The sequence below is a fragment of the Xenopus laevis genome, chromosome 4L, assembly GCF_017654675.1.
Source record: "Xenopus laevis strain J_2021 chromosome 4L, Xenopus_laevis_v10.1, whole genome shotgun sequence".
In the NCBI taxonomy this organism is placed as follows: Eukaryota; Metazoa; Chordata; class Amphibia; order Anura; family Pipidae; genus Xenopus; species Xenopus laevis.
This window is the reverse complement of record NC_054377.1, coordinates 17,985,582-18,008,817: the sequence shown is the minus strand read 5'-3', so window position 1 is coordinate 18,008,817 and position 23,236 is coordinate 17,985,582. Positions and strand designations below refer to the sequence as shown.

Genomic DNA, 23,236 nt, shown 5'->3' with positions numbered 1-23,236 from the left:
GACCTTAGGCAAAGAAGAGGCCACAAAATTACCTTGGTGGACTTCATCTAGTCTATGTGATTCCAGTTGGACAACTGTGCTTGCTCTTTATCAGACTATGGGATTAAAGAAGCAATAATATTGTGCTGACGATAACCTGTTCTGTCCTGTGTTTAACTAAGCTGGAATTCTCCACGCATGTTGCTTGTGTCAAGTGACTTGTGCTGTATTGATATTAGTGGGATGGTCACATTTCCACTTTATCAATAGTACTTTTTACAGAAGTACAGTGCAAGGTCAAAATATATCTGCGCAAAGTTTTTCTGGGACTGTTAGACGTATGCATCTGTGTGTGTGCCAGTTCTTTCCAAGATGATTATGCTTGGATGGAATCTTTAGGTAAGCTGTATAAGTTGAAGGCACTGTGACTGGGTTTATACAATAAAAGTTTTTTGGACTGATTGGAATTATGCACTTTTACTGCAGATGGAAGCGAGTTCCTACAATTAACAGACTGTTTAGATATGAGTTAACGCTGCCTTGACATGCTTGAACCTCCTGCTGAAGGCCATGACCAAAACTATTCCCAACAACAGCGGTGTCTCAGTGCTTCAAGACCCCAAAGCACATCCCCAAAATCTATGTCATGCCAACAGGCAAGGCTGTTTGATTACCAGGCCAATGTTTTGGTGAACTGCAACTTTTTGATAACTTTTGATAACTTTCCAAAAATCATATCTTACAGCACAGTCAGTGATACTCCATTCATTAGATTTTGGATGGGATTCATTCAGTTTTGCTTCTCACTACCATCCAACATGAAACTTTCCCAGCAGGTTATACAGTCACCCTTTGGTATTGTCTACCCATGAAACAAACTAGCTTCTTTTAAAGGGAAATCATTTTGGCCAATTATAGACGTTGAAAGTATGCTTCGTATGTCTTCTCCTGGTTGAAGATCAAGAATAAGAAAATTACATATTAGATGAGGTTCAAAAAAAAGCACATCCATTAAGTTCAAACATAATCAGCATGTGAATGTTTCCTAAGACTTTTCATTGTTGTTTTTGTATATACACTCTTTTACTCATAGTAGCGTGCTTGCCAAGCCGTATTATCTGATACAACTCTTCGCTGTGCCAGAGGTCAAGTGGGTAATTACAGTACACACATATGATCAAGATGAAAGTTCTGTAACTTTCCAGGAAATTCATTAATAAATATCCACCTTTGAAGAATAAAGCTTAGTTTTTCTATTTTAGTCAAATTTCTTCTATGTTTTAAGGAATATATAACTATTGGGAATCTCATAGTAATACTATACATTTTATGTTTATTTATAGTTGGAACCAAACATGTGGTAGAGCCATGGACAGAGGGGAGGGCAGGTGAATTTTAGAAAGTAAATAACTTTTTTTTTTGACAGTAGAACTGTTTTTGACAGTAGAACTGTTTGTATTAAATACCTATAACAAATGGAATGTATACATAGAGTAATAGAAACCGCAGATCCTAAGGTTGCTGACTGGTATAGAAGGTGTTGGGTCCTGACTGATGTGCTACTTCATTTGGTACACTCACAGCAGATATGACATATTCTAAGGTGTTGGCCAAGGCCCCAGCAGTCCAAATCTATGGTTCCTAAAATTTGATGCTATAGGGCCCAGTAATGGATGATCATATTTCTTTTGTTCATCTATTCTCTTTGTAACTAGAGGTATTCTGCTTCTGTTTCATTTCAGGGTTAGGGTGTATATCGTGATCAGATTATTTTTTCCCTCTGTGTTTTTTTTCCGTGCTTAAAACGGACCACATTGCTATAAAAGGGAATCACATGAAGCATCTTTCATGCGAACACAGTGACTGGGGTTTTCATATGATTCCACTGACATCAGTAGGGTTGGTCATGGGAAATTGGGTATTTTAGGAGTGGAAAAAACACGGCATAAATTGCCCCAAATCACAATGTGTGCAGTAGGCGTTTTGACCATTTCTGGCCTGCGCCTTATTCTAAGAAGCTGGGGGTTGATCTGCTTCTGTCACGTTCGGCACCCTAAAGCAAAGCAAAGCTAAAGGTTCTGGACGAGCAAAGGGACACGATCATTTCACCAAGGATACTGGATGGAAGACAAAACAGCTTGGAAGACAATATAATGTGGACGGGCAGACCGGGCCAGCAGAAGGAGAGTAGAGAATAGTCAGACAGGCCGGGTCGGTCCAGGCAGAGTTCAAGGAATGGTCAGACAGACTAGGATCAGAATTGGAGAGCATAGAATTGCCAGGCATGCAAGGTTCAGCTTGGAGAGGTCAGAATAATCAGGCAGGCAATGCTTAGATTGGAGAGTTCAGAATAAACAGGCAGGCAAGGGTCAGGATACAGAGTTCAGAATAGTCAGGTAACAGGCAAGGGTCAATAACCAGAAGAACAAGCAGGATTCAATTAGAATAAGCACCTAATAGAACCTAACAGCGGGCAATGTGTTCTATTCAAGAATTCCTTTAAATACTGTTTGAATTTCGCACCAAGCGCGATGACGTCATCACGCCGGCGCATAAACCCGGAAGCTCGCGGCCGCGCGCACCATAGGGGAATTGGTACACAGAGGAATAGGACGCATGTCCCCACCGCCCACAGGGTAAGCCACTAGACCACCAGGGTAACGTATCATTACAGCTTCTTCTGCATGAGCTGAAAAATATCTGCTTGCCATGGTTCTTGGTGACTTATAATATCCCTTTATTTTACAGCAGGAGGTACATTAATCTCTATTCAAACTAGCTCTAAGAAGCGAAAAGAGATGAAGCTCATAGGCGGCTTTGCTCACTGATCTCCCTTAAAATAAATCTGGCCATGGATGCAAAGATCCGATCGCTGGAATCCGAATGTGTCGATCGGACTTCCCCATTTCCTGCCAATAACCTTTCAGATCAAATAAAGTTGAAAAAGAACAGATCGTACGAAAATCGTATGAATCGAGGATTAGTTCGTTCGGATCGTTGTGTCTATGGCCAGCTTAAGTCCTATTTTGTGACCAATTTGGAGCACTGGCCAAAGGCAACAAGAAAATGCTTGGTTGGTTTGTCTCCATGATCCCTATTTACTTCATTTTCTGTGCTATGATCCACACCAAAACCAATCACACCCACAATCTTTGGACTTTGCTGTGGAAGTCTGGGAAATCACTCATATCAAGACACTTCTAAATCAAAATTCCTAGTAAAGGCTTCCGACCTTTATTGCCCCTTAAATGCAGATTAATTTTTGTTCTGCAATTCTGCTGCTTTCTTGCAATTTAGTTAAAGATATAGATTCCTGGTAAAGTGTGTCTACATGTTCATGCAATTAGACCATTCTTTTGGAAGCATATTCCAACGGCCATTGCCCTTAAAGTTCAAAATGTCTGTTTTGTGTTTAGGGTTGTCAACCAGTATTTGACTGCCCTAGCTGGCAAAATACCAGCTAGGACCAGGGACTGTATTAACAATTTACAAGCAGAATACTGGTTTGCAATTAGTGGCATAACTTGATGTTACTGGGCCCCACAGCAAATTAATTTTAAGGCCCCCAACATATCCAGAGGTTATCCTTTTTTACCAATATATGTTTAAATTTCTCATTATTTAGGGCCTCATGGGGCCCCTATACCTCCTGGGCCCCCAGCAGCCTCAGGGTCTGCTTCCTCTGTAGTTACGCCCCTGTTTGCAATACCCTATAAATCCCTCACTTTCCTGACCCTCTCCCCTGTCAATCACCCTTTATAAACAGAGGCCCTGCACTTCCCCTTTCCCATTAATCCATTTCAACATCCCCAAATAATGTTACCCAAAAGGACACTATCAGCCAAAAAAAGTGGAACCCTATTTATGTTCGATTTTCTGTGGTTTCTGTAATGTTGATTTATCAACTATTTTTATTGTCATAGGGACAGAGCTTTGAGGGTAATATAGTAGGCCCTGTATAGATATTTCAAGTTATGCTGACTTATTTTGCTACTTTTGAAAGAGAGATTTCTGGGTAGATTGTCTTGAAGTTTTAGACTGCCTGATAGGGTGGGGTTAGGGAAGGTAGAGGTCAGCAAAACCCTTAAGATTATTTCCATAAAGATACTTTAGTTTGTGGGGAAGTGCAAAGAAAACTGATTGAAATTTCAATAATTTAAAATAATTGTATCTGCCTGTCTGTTCTTGTTATAGACTTCGGTGGTTCTATGTAGATCAGAAGGCACTGCACTCATTACAAACAGTCTACTTTTGTTTCCATTTGCGGTTGTCTCTGTTCCTTTGGTTTTTATCTGAATATTAAAAAAAGTGCATTTCCTCTCAGACGTTGCTGAAATGTAGACAGAGCCACAAGCATCCTCCTTATGACGCTACCTGCAGCAAATGACTTCTCTGTGTTTAGTACAATTATATTCATAAACTACTAACTGCAGGGTATACATTTATAGTAAAACTAAATGGCCTACTGATACACCAGGAGGCCTATTTATCAAAATCGGTAGTTTGAGGTTTTTGAATAATTTTCTCTGAAACCCCAAATATCATGAAAGTTAAAAGATCCAAACAGAAAATGCACGAATGAAAATTAGTAGCAAATTACTGGCAATTACTAGCAACCCCCCAACACACACACATAAACTTCTAAAATTCTGAATGGATTAAAAATGGCTAAAATTTTATATTTGAATTTTTCATGTTTTTCATGCTTTGTACTAGGGTTGTCACCTGTTCAGTTTTTCTTAGAGTTGTTCGGTTCACAACTGCGTGTTTTGGTTATAACCCCTCCCCATATGCAGAGGCGAGTTGAGGCTGTCGCCTCAGGCGGCAGCGCCCCACTAGGTACCAGGGGCAGCAAAAATGCCGCTCCTGGTACTTTAAAAGCAGAATTTCCAGTTCTCAAACCGGAAATTCAGCTCTTCTAGCACATAGAGCACAGTTAGGCTCTCTGCGCTACAATACTGGCCCTCTCTGACGCCCTCCTGGACCCCCTCAGGTGCAAAAAGGTAAGCGCACGAGGGGCCAAGATCGCCCCTGCCCATATATTACTGCTCCACCCCTAATGACATCATCCCGCCCCCTTGGTTGATTTTTGCGGATGGCAAAGGCGGCAACCCTAGTTTGTAAACTTTGTAAATATAACATTTTTAGAGTTTTACAGAAATAAACCACACATTTTAAAAAAAATAAAATGTGTAAAAATAGAAATTTGACTGTTAGTAACTAAGACCCCAAGTGTAGTTCCATATCACCCTATGTGCCATTAACCTGGACTAGTTCCAAACTTTGGGGCTGCCCTTATAGGGAAGCCCTATTATCCCTTGTACCCCAGTTTTATGCCAACACTTGGGGGCACATTTACTATTGGTCGAATATCGAGGGTTAATTAACTCTCGATATTCGACTATCGAAGTTAAATCCTTCGACTTCGAATATCGAAGTCGAAGGATTTAGCACTATTTGTTCGATCCATCGATCGAACGATTTTCCTTCAATGCGAAATTGGCTAGAAAGCCTATGGGGACCTTCCCCATAGGCTAACATTGATGCTCGGTAGGTTTTAGGTGGCAAAGTAGGAGCTCAAAGTTTTTTTTAAAGAGACAGTACTTCGACTATCGAATGGTCGAATAGTCGAACGATTTTTAGTTTGAATCGTTCGATTTGAAGTCGTAGTCAAAGTAGCCAATTCGATGGTCGAAGTAGCCAAAAAAATACTTAGAAATTCTAAGTATTTTTTATTCTATTCCTTCACTCAAGCTAAGTAAATGTGCCCCTTGGGGAGCATGTTTATAAAACTGTGTACAGGATGTTGGGCTGTGTTAAATTCATTGCAGAAAAGTGCATTTTTGCACCTCACAATGCTCTGTAAAAAACATCATATTTTAATATCAAAGAAGTGACATGTAAAAAATAAGCACTGCGTGTCTATTAAACTTGCATAGAAACCGGCATAGCTGGTAAAATTGCATAACATGCATAGGGAAATATGTCATAAAAATTGTAAATGGAAAAAATATAATTTGCATAAAGAAGAACAAAGCTCTCATTTTACAATTCACTAGGAAGTTATTACATTGTGAATTTTTGAGTAAGAAGTTTTCATACAGAGGTGTAATCTATAAAAAGTCGATAAACATTTTCCAAGCTCGCAAAAGCTGACAAATATTGTGAATTAGCAATTTTATTACATTCTCCCAATAAGCCGTTAAGCAGTTTTACAAACTGTGAAAGTTTTAATGCAATTTTAAGAGGTTTAAATCGAAATACCTATATATTATTTTATTAATTGATTTATTTTTTTCACTTTCTAATTACATTTTTGATTATATCCCATTGCAGTGACCCTATCTCTTGACTGTTACAGACTTGATCATTAGCACCTACTTTTGCTTGGACTGGGATCCCGTACACTGTATGAAAATAATGCTATGAAATGTCTGTGGGTGTTTTTCAGTAGCTTGCCAACAAACTCATGAGATTAGCCCCAGGGAAGTTAACACACTTAACTCATGTTTGTGAAATGTTTCAAATCCCAAAACCACAGCACAAGAGAGAAACAGATTTAACCCTTCTCCCTGATCACTCTGCTAGCATTCTAATAATGGTATCTGGCATTGTCCCAAGTTTAGGTACACAATAAGGGGACTATTTACTAACATTCGGATTTCCTTTTTTTTCCACGAATTGTATGTTTCTCTAAAAATTTGTGTTTTTTAAAATGTCTCTAAAACTTGAGATTTATTAAAGTGTAAAAACCATGAAAAACTCCAATACAAAGCTTCTCCAAGTAAAAGCAGTCAAGGTCCCATAGAGGTCAATGGGAGCTGCGCTTATCCTATATGACATTTTTTTACCCATTCAGACTTTTAGAGGTGTTTGGATTTTTTTTTCGCTGATAATTGTCAAAATTTTTTAGACGTTTTAGATATTCGTATTTTTTTCAGATCGTTTAGTGTTTTTTTCTGTTCGTAATTATTATATTCAAATCTTTCAATAGCATTCATGGCATTTGTGGTTTTAGAGATATAAGAGTTTAATCGTGGTTTCAAAAAGGTCTTATACCACTAAAATTGGACCTTTAATAAATGGGCCTCTAAGTCTAGAATGTCTTTGTTCACACTCTGAGCCCACTTAGAATAATATTCTTTAGTAGATTTGCTACATAGTTCAAGGCACGCTACTTTAAATCCGCACAGGAATCCATCTAAAGCAGTGGAGATTTCTCCTCACAGTGTTGGAATGTATTTAGAGTCTCAGTTGCCGGCCAAAGCGTTTATTTAAGCGCAAAGCCTCTGTACCAGTGTTTTACACCTGCCTCTCCTGTTGCATAAAAAGTTGAGAAATGCTAAATGTAATAATTTATTAGAAGATTATACATGCATGAGCAAAGCCTCCTGCGCAGTTATGTTTTATATGCAATTACAATGAATCCATCTGATTTTACATTAACTCACTGAGGAGCAGCGAGCTTGCATCCTTAGCCTTGCTGAGTATTTATATTCTTGGACCGGTTATGGGTCATAACACACCCACTCTCAGAGTTTTAATACTAGAGTAAAATTTTAAGGCGAGTCAATATATGCAAGTGCTATGTGATTTTTCTGTGCAAGCAGCTGGTGTAACTGCTATCACTAAAAAATGCGGATGTATAAAAGGCCTAAAGGTGGCAATATACATGGTGGCTGGGTCCCCTCTCTATCCAATTGAGCTGTGGTCAAGCCATGTAAAGAACTTGTGGCCACACATGATATTCTTATTATGAGGAAAGTGAGAAAAAGCTGTGGTTCCTCTTGTAGGGTTACCACAAGGGATGTGCGTGCCCGTGGGTTGTCCCGACTTCCGCACCCAGTTTGCTGTGCTGGTATCTTCTTCTGACAGCGTATATATTTCTAGGCGTGCACCTGCCGTGCCCCCCCCCCGTGATGTCAGATGGGCAGGTGGGCCTATAACTAGAAAAGCAGGGTGGGTTTAACTTAAATGGGGATTGGAAGCAGGTGGGTTAAGGTCGGGTGCTGGTTGAATTTTGATCGACCCACATATCACCCGTTACCACCTGTCCAGTTTTCACAGCTGTTTTTCAAATTACGAAATCAAGACAGCACAAGAAAGATCATCGATCACCATATTATAGTCCTGCACCCTTTATGTTACCGTCGAGCCAAATAAATGTCATCACCCCCGCCCCTGATGTCACGGACAAGCCAAACAAATGTCATCACCCGACCCCTGATGTCACAGGCGAGCCAACTAAATGTCATCACCTGACCCCTGATGTCACAGACGAGCCAATTAAATGGCATCACCCTGCCCTTGCCCAGATTTCAGCATCACAAAAGGTGGCTTATCCTTTTCTATTCCCTATGTGCTGGTGCATCATGCACTGGCCAGCATGGTGCATTGGCAGATACATTTTCAAACTTGCCTGTTTCCCGAACCAACGGTTGTCCATAATATTACAGAGAAATATTATTTAGTGGTAATTGGAAAATTGCTTAGAACTCAATTACAATGTTTTCCTTGTGCACAACTGTTACCAAATAATCTGCATACCTTGGTAACCTATTGACGTAAACAATACTGAAGTTTTGGCTTGGCCTTTTGATAATTTAAATAAAATTTTCATAATGTAGAAATGATGGAAATGTTGCCTCAGGGAATGGAAGATACTTTTTCTATCTACAGAAGTTCTATAGCATTTCTTCTTGTACCAGTTGGTCGGCAAAATTGCTTGTGACTCATATCTATACAGTTTAGCATTGTTTATGCTGAATCACTGACTGATAGCTCATTAGTTAATTATACAGTTATTTATCTTGGATATCTTAGTCTCCCTTTGTGAGTGTATCAATTGTTTCCTTGTATTTGATTGTGCCAGGTACAGGAGTAAATTTTCATTGGGAGAAGCAGGTGCACTTTTTGAATATGCATCTACTGAAAGGTGAATGTATTGCATTTAGATGCATTTTAATCAGTGCGTTTTTGTCATCACACATGCCTATATTTTAATGCAAGCATAAATACGCATAATGGAATATCACAGTGATAAAACACAGGGTAAATGCAACCAGATTAAATGAATGTCCATTCCATTCACGTCCATTGAGTTTCATGTTGCAATGTGTAAATCATTTTTGTTTTTTCTTTTGGTTCTTAGGTGTGGTAAGTAAAGATGGCAGAAGCTCACCAGGCCGTAGCGTTCCAGTTTACAGTAACTCCTGATGGAATCGATTTGAGGTTAAGCCATGAAGCTCTAAGACAGATCTATCTCTCCGGCCTCCACTCCTGGAAGAAGAAGTTCATTAGGTTCAAGGTAATGATAACATTGACTGAATCTGATTTTGAGTTTATTAATCTAAACTAGACTAAGTTTCAGGAATCAAAAAGCAATAGTATCTAAAAGTACCTTGAGCGTCCCCTGCATGCTAATGCTTTCTTAAGTCACTAATGGGCCATGCAAGTATATGGTTGAGAGAAGAACAAACCCAAAGTAAAAGGACGGTATACACCATTTTTCAACATGAGCTAAATGAATAGGGTGTGTGCTGAACTTACTTTTGCCTATTGTTAATTAAGAAATATCTATGGGATTTGTTATTTCTGGTAGTAAACAAGAAAATGAAACCAGTTTCACAATAGCACTTCCTGTTCCTGGGCTCTGTAGAGCACAGGAAGAGCTGGTAAAACTAATTGCCTGAACACTGAGAAGCCCTGAGAGGATATAAAATAACAAAAAAAATCTAATTAGTGTGATAGATAATTATGAAAAGAAGGACTGTATTAAAGAGATCAATGTGTTTTAACGGCTTAAAACCATCAAACGCATTCAGACAAATTGGCATTTTATCAGCTTTTATAATTTACAGAGAGTTTCCTGACAGTCAGGAAAAAAAATTGATTGAGCTGCTGGGAATCTTTCTGGTTTTCGCAATTGGATCTGTAAGAACTCAGCCCCTTAGTCTGACTGGCTGCTGTTTTACTGTGTATTATAAAAATCAATGTAAAAAAAGTATAGGTTTAATCTAAATACCCATAAAAAGTGGCAAGCTGAGCAGTTTCCAGGCTTTTTTGACTCCAAGTTTTCAGGTGAACAGTTAAAGGGGTGGTTTCTCTTTAAGTTAACTTTTAATATGTTGTGGAATGGTTAATTCTAAGCAAATTTTCAATTATTAGTCTTCTTTTGACCCTTTCCATCTTTCAAAAGGGGGTCACTGACCCCATATAAAAAAAAACAAATGCTCTGTAAGACTACAGATGTATTGTTATTACTACATTTTATTACTCGTCTTTTTGTCAGGCCCTCTCCTATTCATATTGAAATCTCTTATTCAAGTCAGTGCATGGTTGCTAGGGTAACTTGAACCCTCGCAACCAGATTGCTGGGCTTGCAAACAGAAGAGCTACTGAATAAAAAGCTAAATGTCAAGAACCACAAATAGTTTAACATGAAAACCAATCTAAGGCAGCTGGCAGTTCCACACTGTGTTATTGGCACAAAGGAATGCAGTAGGTAAAATGCCTAAATCTGCTTCATGTGTCCTTTAAGAACTTAAAATATAATATCTGGTTTAACTTTTGATTACCCTTACATCTGTTTTATACTCCATATATTGATGTCAAGGAAATGCAATGCAATAAAAATGTATTTGTTTTTTTCTGACCAACAGAATGGAATCCTTACAGGTGTCTTCCCATCAAGCCCCTCCAGTTGGCTAATTGTAGTCGTCGGTGTAACTTCAGCATCCATGTATACCAAAGTGGATCCGTCATTTGGAGTAATTGACAAAATTAACAATGCGCTCAGTGCCACGTAAGTATTGTATTGTTAATGCTTGGTAATTTAAGTAGGGATGCACCGAATCCACTATTATGGATTCGGCCGAACCCCCGAATCCATCATGAAAGATTCGGCCGAATACCGAGCCGAATCAGAATCCTAATTTGCATATGCAAATTAGTGTTTGGAACGGGAAAACATTTACTTCCTTGTTTTGCGACAAAAAGTCATGTGATTTCCCTCCCCGTCCCTAAATTGCATATGTAGATTCGGATTCGGTTCGGCCGAATCCTGCTGAAAAAGGTTGAATCCTAGATTCGGTGCATCCCTAAATTTAAGGTGGCCATAGACGCACAGATAACATCGTACAAAACTTTTTTTGTACCATATTAGGTGCGTGTATGGTTGGAAAAGACCCGATATTGGTCGGCTTGTTGATCGGGCTGGACGGAAAATTTTTATCGGATGCCCAAAGGCATCCAAACATCGGCCACTGTTAGTGCTGAATTGTCAGATACAGGTAGAATTCTATTGTTTTTACCTGTATATCTGATGATTCAGCTCTACACTCGTTTATTGAAACGAACAATCTTTCTTGGAAAGATCTTTTCCAAGATAGATCGTAATAGTTACGTCTATGGCCACATTATGGCCATATACATCAATACCGTACATTGGCCATACATCTGGTATCTCACAATCAGCCTGTGGGCTAAATGGACAGATGCATACGTGTATGGCCACTAACGTATTGTTCGGTCGACAGCCCAAACAATCGGGACAACAATTCCTTTTCACTTCCACATTAGCAGATTAACCAATGGTGCATGACATTCTCAAACACAGCCAATCATCAAGCAAAACTGTTACCCAACCTGACATAAATGTTGAATTCTGTGAAATATTTGGATTACATTATTCACTTACAGATGATATTTCCCCTTCTGCCAATTGTTTGTTGGCAAGTCACTTAGATAAACTACACTTGGCTAAAAGAGGCCTGTAGGACTTCTAAGAAAGTGCAGAACACTAACTATCTACTCCTTAATTGCATGCTATAGCCATGATTTGCACATTAAAATAGTGATTCAGTTGACATTTATGCAAATGCAGATTAATTGGTGACCTAATTTCTTTCATAAGAAAGATAAACTATTCTGACTAGCCTTCTATAGTAACCGAATCAAGTTGGGTGTAGCAACTGAATTTTAATACAGCCATGCTTCACTCAAAGATTTTAATATTTTTCGAGTTAAGTTGGTTGATCAATAGGCACTCTGGATACTCAGGAATATTAGGGTCAAAGTTATGCTTTCCCCCTTTCATTGAGGCATGGGGTACAGAAATAGTCATCTCATCAGTAGGAATATTGACGGCTTTTAAAAAGAGGCAACACAATCTGCCCTATGAGCCTAGGCAAATGGATAAATTCAGCATACTTTACCATATGCCCGATCTACCCAAAACCACATCCATTTTCCTATAAGGTCCACAATTCAAGAAACTTGGAGATTTGCCTTGTCTGTTTGAGCTTCATCAGTCTCACAGTCCAACACTTGAGAGGTTTCCCTTGTCTGTTTGAGCTTCATCCGTCTCACAGTCCAACACTTGGGAGCTTTCCCTTGTTTGTTTGAGCTTCATCCGTCTCATAGTCCAAATACATAACAGCAGATTAATTGGCTTCTAATGAACTTGACCCTAACAGGTGTGTGTGTGTTTTCATGCATGCTTGTGTGTATTTGATAAGGACATTATCTTGCATTCTTCACTGGGGCAGGGACTGATGCGAATGGCTGAACATTCTCTGGCCATGTAAGATGATAATGTCCAATATACATAGGTCAGTAACCTGAGCTTGACGGCTGAGGATGCTGTTTAATCTCACTGCATGGATATTTCTGCAACAAAGATACCTTTGTATATGCTGGTGAAGTCTGAATCTGCAGATGCTGCCCATTTCTGGTGTGTGATATTCGCAGAGCTAATTTAGCATGTTTTTCTTTTAAACAGAGGATATATGACAAGCCAGACACAGAACATTGTAAGTGGAGTGCTTTTTGGTACGGGCCTGTGGGTGACACTCATTGCAACCATGCGCTGCTCTCTGAAGAAGCTTCTGTCTTACCATGGATGGATGTTTGAAGAACATGGCAAACTCTCTGCTTCTACTAAGCTTTGGATGGTTAGTAGATCTTCAGTGATGTGCAGGTTATAAAAACTATGACCCACACTCTAACCTACCCCTAAGACACACACATTCACCCACCACAGCATGTAGACTCTTACTTTTATCTCAACCTGAACATGCCAGTGACATCACCAAAAGGAAAGGCTTGCAAGAGTAAAAGCTCTTGGGGCTCAAGGTGGCAGGTCTGAGAATACCAAAAAGCTGCAACCACCCAAACCTGAACCAGCAACCCCACTTTGTAACCTGGACACAGGTTCTAGTGGGTTTGCAATAAGTCTTGTAACCCATAGCAACCACTTCACAAGGGGGTTTCCATGGGTTACAAATGCACTTGGGTAATTGGTTTTCATAGTGCATGCTACTGTGCTATCCAGTTCTGCTAGTACGTGTTGATAGCAATATAATAGTCCAGTAAAGCAGTTTTAATACAAGGAAATCAAAAATGGGTAATTAATTCTATTTTATTTAGGTCATGCTCTAAATTGCTCATAGCACAGTAGGAGAATTAAATTGAACCAACCATTATAGGTTAATTGATAGTCGCCAAGCACACCGAAGAAATAAACTTAAACTATCCTTATTGAAACACATTTAAATAGTTCTTTCCTTTTTGTTGCCTTAGGGAATGGTAAAGCTTCTCTCTGGACGGAAGCCAATGCTATACAGTTTTCAGACAAGTCTTCCTCACCTCCCAGTGCCACCTGTTAAGGATACAGTTAAAAGGGTGAGTTTTCTAGTCTGCATGGGATGTGAAACATGATCTCCATGTGTTACTGAACATCTCTGAACAAAGGGTCTGAGTTGGGTTTTAATTACTGTTTTGTGAAAGTCTTGCTACAGTGAGGTTTTGTTCTGCATTTTCTATATATGATCACTCTACTATAGTGGGGATACCCTAGACTAGTGATGGCTAACCATATTGGCTCAAAGTCGGTCATACACCACAAGATGACAGATTTTGTTGTTCGGCCATCAGTAATTGATTGGATCAATGGAGGGAAGAGGCACCACTTCCTTGACTAGCTGTAGTTCACAGACAACAGGATTTCCCACCCACATTATTTAGTACCTTAAAGAGAGCCCCAATTTAGCAATGACCAGGGTAGGGTATGGTTTTGGGTCCATTAGAAATTTTCAGTGGTTCTAAAATTATTTTTATGTCATTGCAATCGTAGTAGCATTTTGTTTATACGTTTCAGATTTCTGCTACGTTTTAGTTGTGAGAACCAGGAGTGCAGGGAATAGAAAAGGCAGATATTACTTTTAGCAGTAATTACATTTGCACATAATAATAATACCATCTCCGGAGAGTTTAAGTTTTAACACCTTTCTGGAAAGTTAAACCCTTTTTTATATGGGAAATATTGACTTTCAAAAGGAAATTAAAAGAGTGGTGTGTGATCATTTTTACTCAATGGATGGGTACCACCCAGCTCAGGTGCACCAAACTTCTTAATACCTTTGGAGGGGACCCTATTAATAAAATTGTTTGGTCCCAAGGAACAGCTTCCCTCTTTTTATTAAAACACTTCAAACTGTTGCGTGCACTTCCACGAACCAGAGGCCAGCGGTGAATTAAAAAGTGACTTTATTTCCCCAACACATGAAATGCGTTAGGAGGAGAAATGTTGGGGAAATAAAATCACTTTTTAATTCACCGCTGGCCTCTGGTTTGTGGAAGTGCATGCAACAGTTTGAAGTGTTTTGACGGCCAGGCCTCCCTAAGCTATGGGTTCGGGTCGTCGCACCCGAGCCAGAGTAATTGAACGGTGAGTAACCTGACTTGAATGCCTATGAGAGTATCAACTTAAGCGACCGGTCCGGGGCACTTGCACCTGGACCCACCGAGTTATAGGGTGAGCGATCGTAAGAAGAATTTCTGTATGTTACTTCATTTTGTTAAAAATATTGGCTGAGGGGTTAGAAGTCTGTTCTCTTTTTTTTATTAGCCATAGATATGGTTATATGCTGTCATTTTAAGACTCCATGGGGGGCAATGTAATTAAAGTAGCAAAGAGCAAAACAATTCGCACCAATAAGAATAAAAATCCAATCGCGCAATGTAATATTGTTCCTTAAACTGTTATTGCATTGCAAATTTTAATTGCATACTCTTAAGAAGTGCATGAAGGTGCCATAATCTTTTGGAGCAAACATTAAGAAGTTTAATTACATTTACTGCGTTTTGGTGCAAACTATAAAATTCGCAAACAGTCTTCCACTGTCGGAAATGGTCTCTTAACAGTTTCCGGGTTCGCAAAAGCTATATTAAATTTGTTCATGCAAAGGCATAACTTTTCGTATTGAGAAAAGTTTTTCCGTTACTGACTTTTATTACATCCCCCCGCATGAGTGAAATTATTTAACAGTCATAATAAGAAACATTTATGTATGCTGGAAGGATTATACATGTGTATTCTATGTGATTTTTAGGAAAAAGCAAAAGCATGGTAAGTTTTTGAAGACCTTTTATGATTTTAAAATGCATCTAACATGCTATGTGCTTCAGCTATGCCTGTCTGCACTATATATATATATGAATTGGTAGTGAGACGCAACTTGGCCATGATCTGTGTTTCAGTTGCCACTAAACCTGCCAATATATGTTCACTGATCTATTTATAACTTAATGGAATTTGCTTATACACAGATCTGGACTGAGCTATTGGAATCTGATAGCTTGAAGCCCCTTGGCCTGTCTGGTCTTTCCATTAACCTACAGTTACTGTTGAAATGGCTACAGCCGCTACACCATCAATATGTCCCTCTGTCTCTTTACTGTACAGTACTAGCCTGTATTATTTCTCCTTAGGGGTCAATTTATCAACAGTCACAACAAACAATGCCGTTTAAAAAATGTTTCTCTTGCCTTCTCCCTAGCAATTGTTTTCTGAACAAATTTGGGGGCTCATCGCTGGCCAGATCCATACAAACCAGTGGACACTTGTTAGAATGGAAACTTTTCTCTCATTTCACTTAATCACAAATGCTCCATGAGAGCCATGAGCAATGCAAGAAATATTGGGCATTTTCATGCTCAGGAAAATCCAAATGATAAAAAGGCCAAGAACAAAAGAATGAGCCTTTTAAATTGACCTAGGACAGTCGAGCTTTATTTTTCACTTTAAAGTTGCATAGAATTATCCATTCTATAACATACCGAAAGTTAACTTAAAGGGGTTGTTCACCTTCAAATATCTCGTTGTTTTCCGATAGATGACCAGAAATAACGACTTTTTCCAATTACTTTATATTTTCTATGTGTCACCGTTTTTCTAATATTGAAGTGTAAAGTGTCTTTATTCCCCTTCTAAAGCAGCTCAGGGAGGGGGGGGTCGCCGACCCTGTAAACTTTTTTAAATTGATACATTTAGTTGATACATTTCTTATCAGAGCAGAATCTCTGAGTTTCATTAAAGGCAGCTGTTAGAATTGATACAATAGTTGCTAATACTCCAGAGATGCTGGTGAGAAATGTATCAACTAAATGTTGCAAAATTGTAACAATTTAGAGTCTGCATCAGAATTACTGAGCTGCCAGACAAACACCAGAGACAGGAATATTCAACTTTAAAATTTCAATTTTGGAAAGACAGTAAAGAATAAATAATGGAAAGTAATTGAAAAAAATCTGGAAACAATTTGAAAACAACTGAACGGAAAAAAGTGTTTGGAAGGTGAACAAATCCACCCCTGTATCCTTCAATATTGTAGTTTAATGATTAAAGTCATCTGCATGATCATGTCTAAAAATGACAAAGCCTTGATAGTTTAGTTTTCTAAATGCTACAAATATCTGATTAAATGTGTGGCTAACTATGCCTGAGTTCACAGTTTTGTTTATCTTTGTCCTTCTTTAGCCCCTTTAAAGCTGAGTGCACTCACTGTATGTGTTGTAAATGTTAGTATAACTGTTTATATTATAGTTATACTAACATATTACTTAAGCACATATTACTTATGCACTGCTGAATAAACTCGATCTTGAATGTATTGTACACTATCATAAAGCATTTCCAGAAGTTGTTTATGAAATGCTGATAGTCTGAATTATTCATGCCTTCGATTTCTGTAAAGACACGTTAAATAAGGATGACTCTGCATTAATATTCAAGCATTTAGAATTACCGTCGGCTCTAGAAGAATCATCTCCCTGCTTGGCCTGACAATGTTCTCTTTTGTTTTTCTGTTATTCTAGTTTCTGGAGTCTGCTAAGCCATTCATGGACAAGGAACAGTTTGAGCGAATGGAGGGTCTGGCCAAAGATTTTGCCAACAACCTGGGACCAAGGCTCCAGTGGTACTTGAAGCTGAAATCTTGGTGGGCTACCAATTATGTAAGTGACAAGTGACCGAGTTGCAGAATATATGATTTTCTTTCTGATTTATTGGATGAGATCAGCATGTTGTACGCATGATAATTTAAAGGGGGTTGTTCACCTTCAAATTAACTTTTAGTATGCTGTATAGTAGGGGTCCCCAACCTTTTTCACCTGTGAGCAACATTTAGATATAAAATGAGTTTGGGTGCAACACAAATATGAAAAATGTTCCTTGGTGTGCCAAATAAGGTCTGTGATTGGCTATTGGTAGGTCGTATGAGGACTGGCAGCCTACAGGAGGCTCTGGTTGGCAGTAAATCTGGTTTTTATGCAACCAAAACTTGCATGCAAGCCAGAAACTCAAAAATAAGCACCTGCTTTGAGGCCAATGAGAGCAACATCCAAGGGGTTGGAGAGCAACATGTTGCTCACAAGCTACTGGTTGGGGATCACTGTAGAGAGTGGTGTTCTGAGACAATTTGCAATTGGTTTTCATTTTTTAGTATTTGTGGTTTTTGAGTTATTTAGCTTTTTATTCAGCAGCTCTCCAGTTTGCAATTTCAGCAATCTGGTTTCTAGGGTCCAAATTGCCTTAGCAACCATGCATAGATATGAACATGAGACTGGAATATGAAAAGGAGAGGGACGGAATTGAAAGATGATTAATAAAACCTAACACCAATAATAATAAATGTGTAGCCTTACAGAGCATTTGTTTTGTAAAGCTGGCCATACACAGGCCGATAAAAGCTGTCGACCGATTCAGCAGTTTATTGGCCCGTGTGGGGCCCTCAGATGGGCTTCTCCAATCGATATCTGGCTCAATTGAGCAGGGCTAAAAATCCCATTGGATCGCAGCCGCATGGGCCGCCCATATTTACTGCATTATGATCCGATCGTTGGGCCCTAGGGCCCACAATCAGATCAGCCCGATATTGCCCAAACGATGGCCAAAACGAAGCGAAATGGCCAAACAAGCAGATCTCTACGTGTATGGCCACCTTCAGATGGAGTCAGTGACCCCAATTTGAATGCTGTAAAGAGTCAGAAGAAAAAAGCAAATAATTTAAAAACTATAAAAAGATAAATAATGAAGACCAATTGAAAAGTTGCTTAGAAATAGCCATTCTATAACATATTATTGTTAACTTAAAGGCCAGTACTGGTCATGTCTTTTTCTTCACAGATATGTGTTTAAAAATGAAACAATATACATTTTTATATGATAGATGATATCTGTTTTTAATATACATAATTTTAATATGCGAATTGCAATGTTTTTGAATGTTACTGATTCCCATCTCCTTTTATTCCAGGTTAGTGATTGGTGGGAAGAATATATCTACCTCAGGGGTCGTGGGCCAATTATGGTAAACAGTAACTATTTTGCAATGGTAAGTTTAAAAACATCCAATTCACTTTTGCGTTGATCTTTCATATCATGGAGAAAGTGGAATCCTTGACTACAAATGACTTTGTCAGGCATCTTAAAAGCATGTATTATCAGATTTGCAATTGCATACAACTACAATGATGATAAAATGACTCTGGATCCTAGCAGCCAGGGAAATAATATAATAATCTAATCACGTCTCTGTGTTTCATGTCACTAAGTCCTTATTTCAATGGGGCTGTATCTTGGTTTCTAGGCTGAAACCAAGAAACAATACCCTTAGGCATTTGCCCGTACTAATTATATCATTAAAAAAAATGTTGAGGTTAGTGGAAGGAGAACATGTTGTAGTTCAGTAGTTCTATATGCCCTAGGCTTAGGCTATGCCTGTAGCCTTAATACTTAAAAAAGCATTTTTGAGCATACTATGGGGAATAGCTGCACTAGACATAAAGTTTCATTAACGGACATTAATAAATTTACTACATCGTTCTTTGTTGCTGTATTGATCTTTGCCATGAATTTGTTACAAATATCCCCACTGATTAGTGATGTGCTGGCTAGCCCGAAACTTGGGTGGGTTTGGGCCAGCTCCTGCACAAAATCTTTGGGTCGCAGGTGGGTCCAGGTTGAGCTCTTCTCCTACTCTCCCCTCCCGCGACCTAGCACTGCCGGCTTCTGGCCCATAAATTCATAGACTCTCCCCCGCCCCTTTTGTGACATCATTGCGCGGCGGGTCTATAAACAGAGAGGGAGGGGTCGGGTGCAGATTGAGAATTTCTCGACCTGCACACCATTACTGACAATATAACCTTTGCATTCTTTTAAGATTATCAGAACCTTTAAGTGAAGATAAAGATAATGAGGAGGACAGAAAGATTAGGCAATGAAATATCTGCTAAGAATTGGTCACTGTATAATATACTAAAAGTAAACCCTTTTAACTGAAAAAATTCTCTCTGTCATAATGTTTTTCCATTTGCCAGATGGTTTTTCATCATTTCAGTCTAATTTGGCAGCTTGTATTGTTAATTCTTAAACACTGTGTATTTGTTTTGCCAGGATTTCCTATATGTGCTGCCAACTCATATACAAGCAGCCAGAGCTGGCAACGCCATTCATGCCATCCTACTCTACCGGAGAAAACTGGACAGGGAGGAGATCAAACCGGTATGTTTTATAAATGAAAAAAGTAATCGGTTGGGTGTAGGAGCTGCATCTCATATGGAATCGGTTGAAATGATTTCTGTAACTGGTAGGGGAGCTAATCATTATTATTATGAGGGTATGTCTGTGCCTGGGGGATTGCCAGTCCTTTCATGAGTATTGTAGCCATACCTTTACTGCAGGATCCCAATAAAACAATGCATTTATGTAGACTACCATTGGATCCAATGTTTCCATGTGACACATTTTATTGGTATCTGCAGCACAGATTATGAAAGACCACAGATATACCATGTTTATTTGTAAGTGTTAAAGGTTAAGTAAACCTTTAAAATAAGTAAATGTAAAATTGACGAGGGTGCTATTCTAAGAACTTTTGCAATGTGCATTCATTATTTATTTTGTTTTTAATCTAAAATATTAAAGGATATATGTACTCTTAATATGAATATATTTTTTTCCAACCAGTCTGACCACCAAGTAGTCAAGGAAGTTGTCAGGAGAAAGAAAGAGGCTGCTCTGATGTTCTTCTGCTTAGAAAAAAAATTAGAAACCTTTCTCAAATCTTTTCGAAGCAGAAGAACATCAGAGCAGCTTCTTTCTTTCTTTCTCCTGACATTTTCCTTGACTACTTGGTGGTCAAACTGGTTGGAAACTGACCAGCGGGTGGCACTGTTGTAACACAATTCATTCATATTAACAGTACATATCCCTTAATATCTTAGAATACAAAAAAAATAAATAATGAATGTACATTGCAAAAGGTCTAAGAATAGCACCCTCGTCAATTTTACATTTACTCATTTTAAAGGTTTACCTATCCTTTAAAGGGATAAGTTGAAGCTGAGTTTTATAAATAGAACTGAACATATTTTTTTTCCCTGTTTATTTAACCGTGACAAATTTATTATTGTTATTTCTTGAGTCAAACAGGACAGACTGAAGCTACTCCATGTTTTTTTTTTTTTTTTTAAATTTAGGTAGTTTATTAAAAAATAACATACAAAACATATTACTGTTAAACATGTCATTAACAATAGAGAATACGTTTGGTATTACATTAGCGATGATCATAGTGAAGCTACTCCATGTTTGGCGCTTGATTGTTATTAAAGCAGTAGGCAAAATGAGTGGGTTCAGCTCAAGCCCCTACTCTTTGAAATAATGTTAATAAGGTGATATACTGCCCCTTAAAATTGTTCCTGAATTTTGCAGTGATTATTGACTTAAACCATGAAACTGCTTCATATGAGATTGATATGTTTACTACTGTAGCTCTTGCATACGTTCCATCACAAGGGAATGTAGGAAGAAACTCAGTCCTGTATTTCCTAACTGATTGTTCTCTCCGTGCCCCATGGAAGTGCCGACAGCAACATTTGCGGCTTCCCTGTGACGCTGTGAGTACACAGTGATTGAAAAGAAGGGGCTATGTTTACTCCAACAGTCCCTTCCCATAAAAAGCACATTAAAGTTCCACTGCAAGGGAAAGCAGGACTGAACATCTGATTAAATAGAGCCCTTTGGCAGATTTTTTAATTTAAAAAAATCTAAAATATTTACATTATAACCAGTGGCGTAACTAGATGTTACTGGACCCCACAGCAAATTAATTTTAGGGCCCCCAACATATCCAGAGATTGTCTTGTTTTACCAATATATTCTGAAATTGCTCATTAATTAGGGCATCATGAGGCCAATATACCGCCTGCCCCCCCCTGCAGCTGCAGGGTCTGCTTCCTCTCTAGTTCTGCCCCTGATTATAAAGTACCAAAGAAATATAGAATATTGCCATTTTCAATTTACATTTGGTCTTGCCTCTTTGATTCTATAGAGAAGTTGAGGGAGAAAGTAGCGATAAGTCAATGCTTCCTTCCGTAAACCTGAGACACCGACACCAATTAGAGAAAGGGAGCTATTATGCATAATTTTATTCTGTATAATATTTATTTAGCCTGTTCGCCTTGCAGATCACTTTACTCACAGTCACTGCACACATGGAGTTTATTTTGGCCTAGTGCAATTTTGGGTCAAAATCCTTCAAGTATGTGTGTATACATCAATGGCCAGTAAAATAAAATAAACAAAAGCTAAATTGAGAGGGCAGTGGTGATTCTCTACTGGTGGAAACACATTGGCAGAGGATCCATCACATGTGCCCTTAGCCATTAAACAAATTAAAAATGAAATATTTTCAATAATATTTGGGGGGTTATTTATCAAAAGTCGAGTTTTAGAGCTTTGTGAGGTCTTTTATACCCCAAATGAACTCACAACTCAAATGTTTTGTAATTTTCCACGGGAAAAACTCAAAATTGCTCGAAATAATAGAGTTTTCGAGCAAAACCAACCAAAAAAAACCTGAACATCGTGAAGGCTATTAACATCTCCAAATGGTTCAAGGGATCTCCATTGATTCCTACACAACCTCAAAAGGTTTTAGCTGGAGTATTTTCAGATTTGAGCTATTTCCAGCTTCGGGGTATAATAAATCGAGAAAAATTCTATTTTTCATTTATACCTCAAAAATATTAGTTTTTAACTGAAAACTACCCTTGAAAAACTAACATTTTTTGACCTTTGATAAAGTTAGGAAAAGTACAGAGGAATATTACAATGCTGCTCATGTTATTGATAATATATTATAATGGCATCTGTATTAACTGGCTATTGTTATCCCGTGACAATATGTTGAATTGTTTTGAAAACACAATTCCAATGCATTCAGCACACTGTTTGGTATATGGTATAGATTCAGCTGATGGGATCCACTGTTCCACTATGTTCGGCTCAGTGGGAAAGAATGTATAATACTTCCCGAATTCCCGGTGAAGAGACAGGTAAGATCAGCCAAAGGCTTAGAGTCAGTACCAGCAGGCAGTTGGAGCTGTCTGGCTAATATTAACCATGAGACATTTGTTTGGGTTCTAAGGATGTCAATAGGCTATTGAAAAACTAGGACATATCATTTTGGTTTAAAGCTCAATTCTTTGGTCAGCTACATAGTCATTTATTCATTTTTTTACGGATTTAATGCATTTTCAAATGGAGCCTTGGTAGTATTGTATTTTTTTGGGTTTTGTATTTTGCTTCGATGGCCATGGATTATTTTGCCTGCAGCTTCTTCTTTCTGTCATCCAGCATTAAGGTCTAAATAGGTTAAGAAGAGCTAAAGATGGACCACAGACAGTCCAGAAGAGTTAGTACTGACAGACTCACTGGCAAAAAGTGTAATACCAAACGTAAATTAAATAATGAATTATTTTTATCCAAGAGCTCTTATGCCTTATAGCTTTTGATGAAATTGGCGTCCTTCTTTATTCGGGCCAAATTGCTTCCATGGTTAATATTTAGCCGATATCTTGCCATTCATTTCCTTCATCTACAAGGCTGCTTTGCAATGTCTGTACATCAGTT

General features: G+C 38.5%; 1 protein-coding gene across 2 annotated transcripts in view; it reads left to right on the top strand.

Moving 5' to 3' along the window:
- Positions 1-23,236, top strand: part of LOC108713843 (carnitine O-palmitoyltransferase 1, liver isoform) — a 49,352-nt gene that overhangs the window by 4,663 nt on the left and 21,453 nt on the right. Inside the window, exons 2-9 of one of the 2 annotated variants that reach the window (XM_018257512.2) lie at positions 9,131-9,286; positions 10,641-10,783; positions 12,761-12,932; positions 13,561-13,662; positions 17,137-17,274; positions 18,576-18,653; positions 19,715-19,822; positions 22,572-22,659. In XM_018257512.2, the coding sequence (XP_018113001.1) occupies positions 9,146-9,286; positions 10,641-10,783; positions 12,761-12,932; positions 13,561-13,662; positions 17,137-17,274; positions 18,576-18,653; positions 19,715-19,822; positions 22,572-22,659 (970 nt within the window). In that variant the 5' untranslated portion in view covers positions 9,131-9,145. The remainder of the gene's footprint in view (positions 1-9,130; positions 9,287-10,640; positions 10,784-12,760; positions 12,933-13,560; positions 13,663-17,136; positions 17,275-18,575; positions 18,654-19,714; positions 19,823-22,571; positions 22,660-23,236) is intronic. The other variant, XM_018257513.2, reaches the window with a different exon arrangement.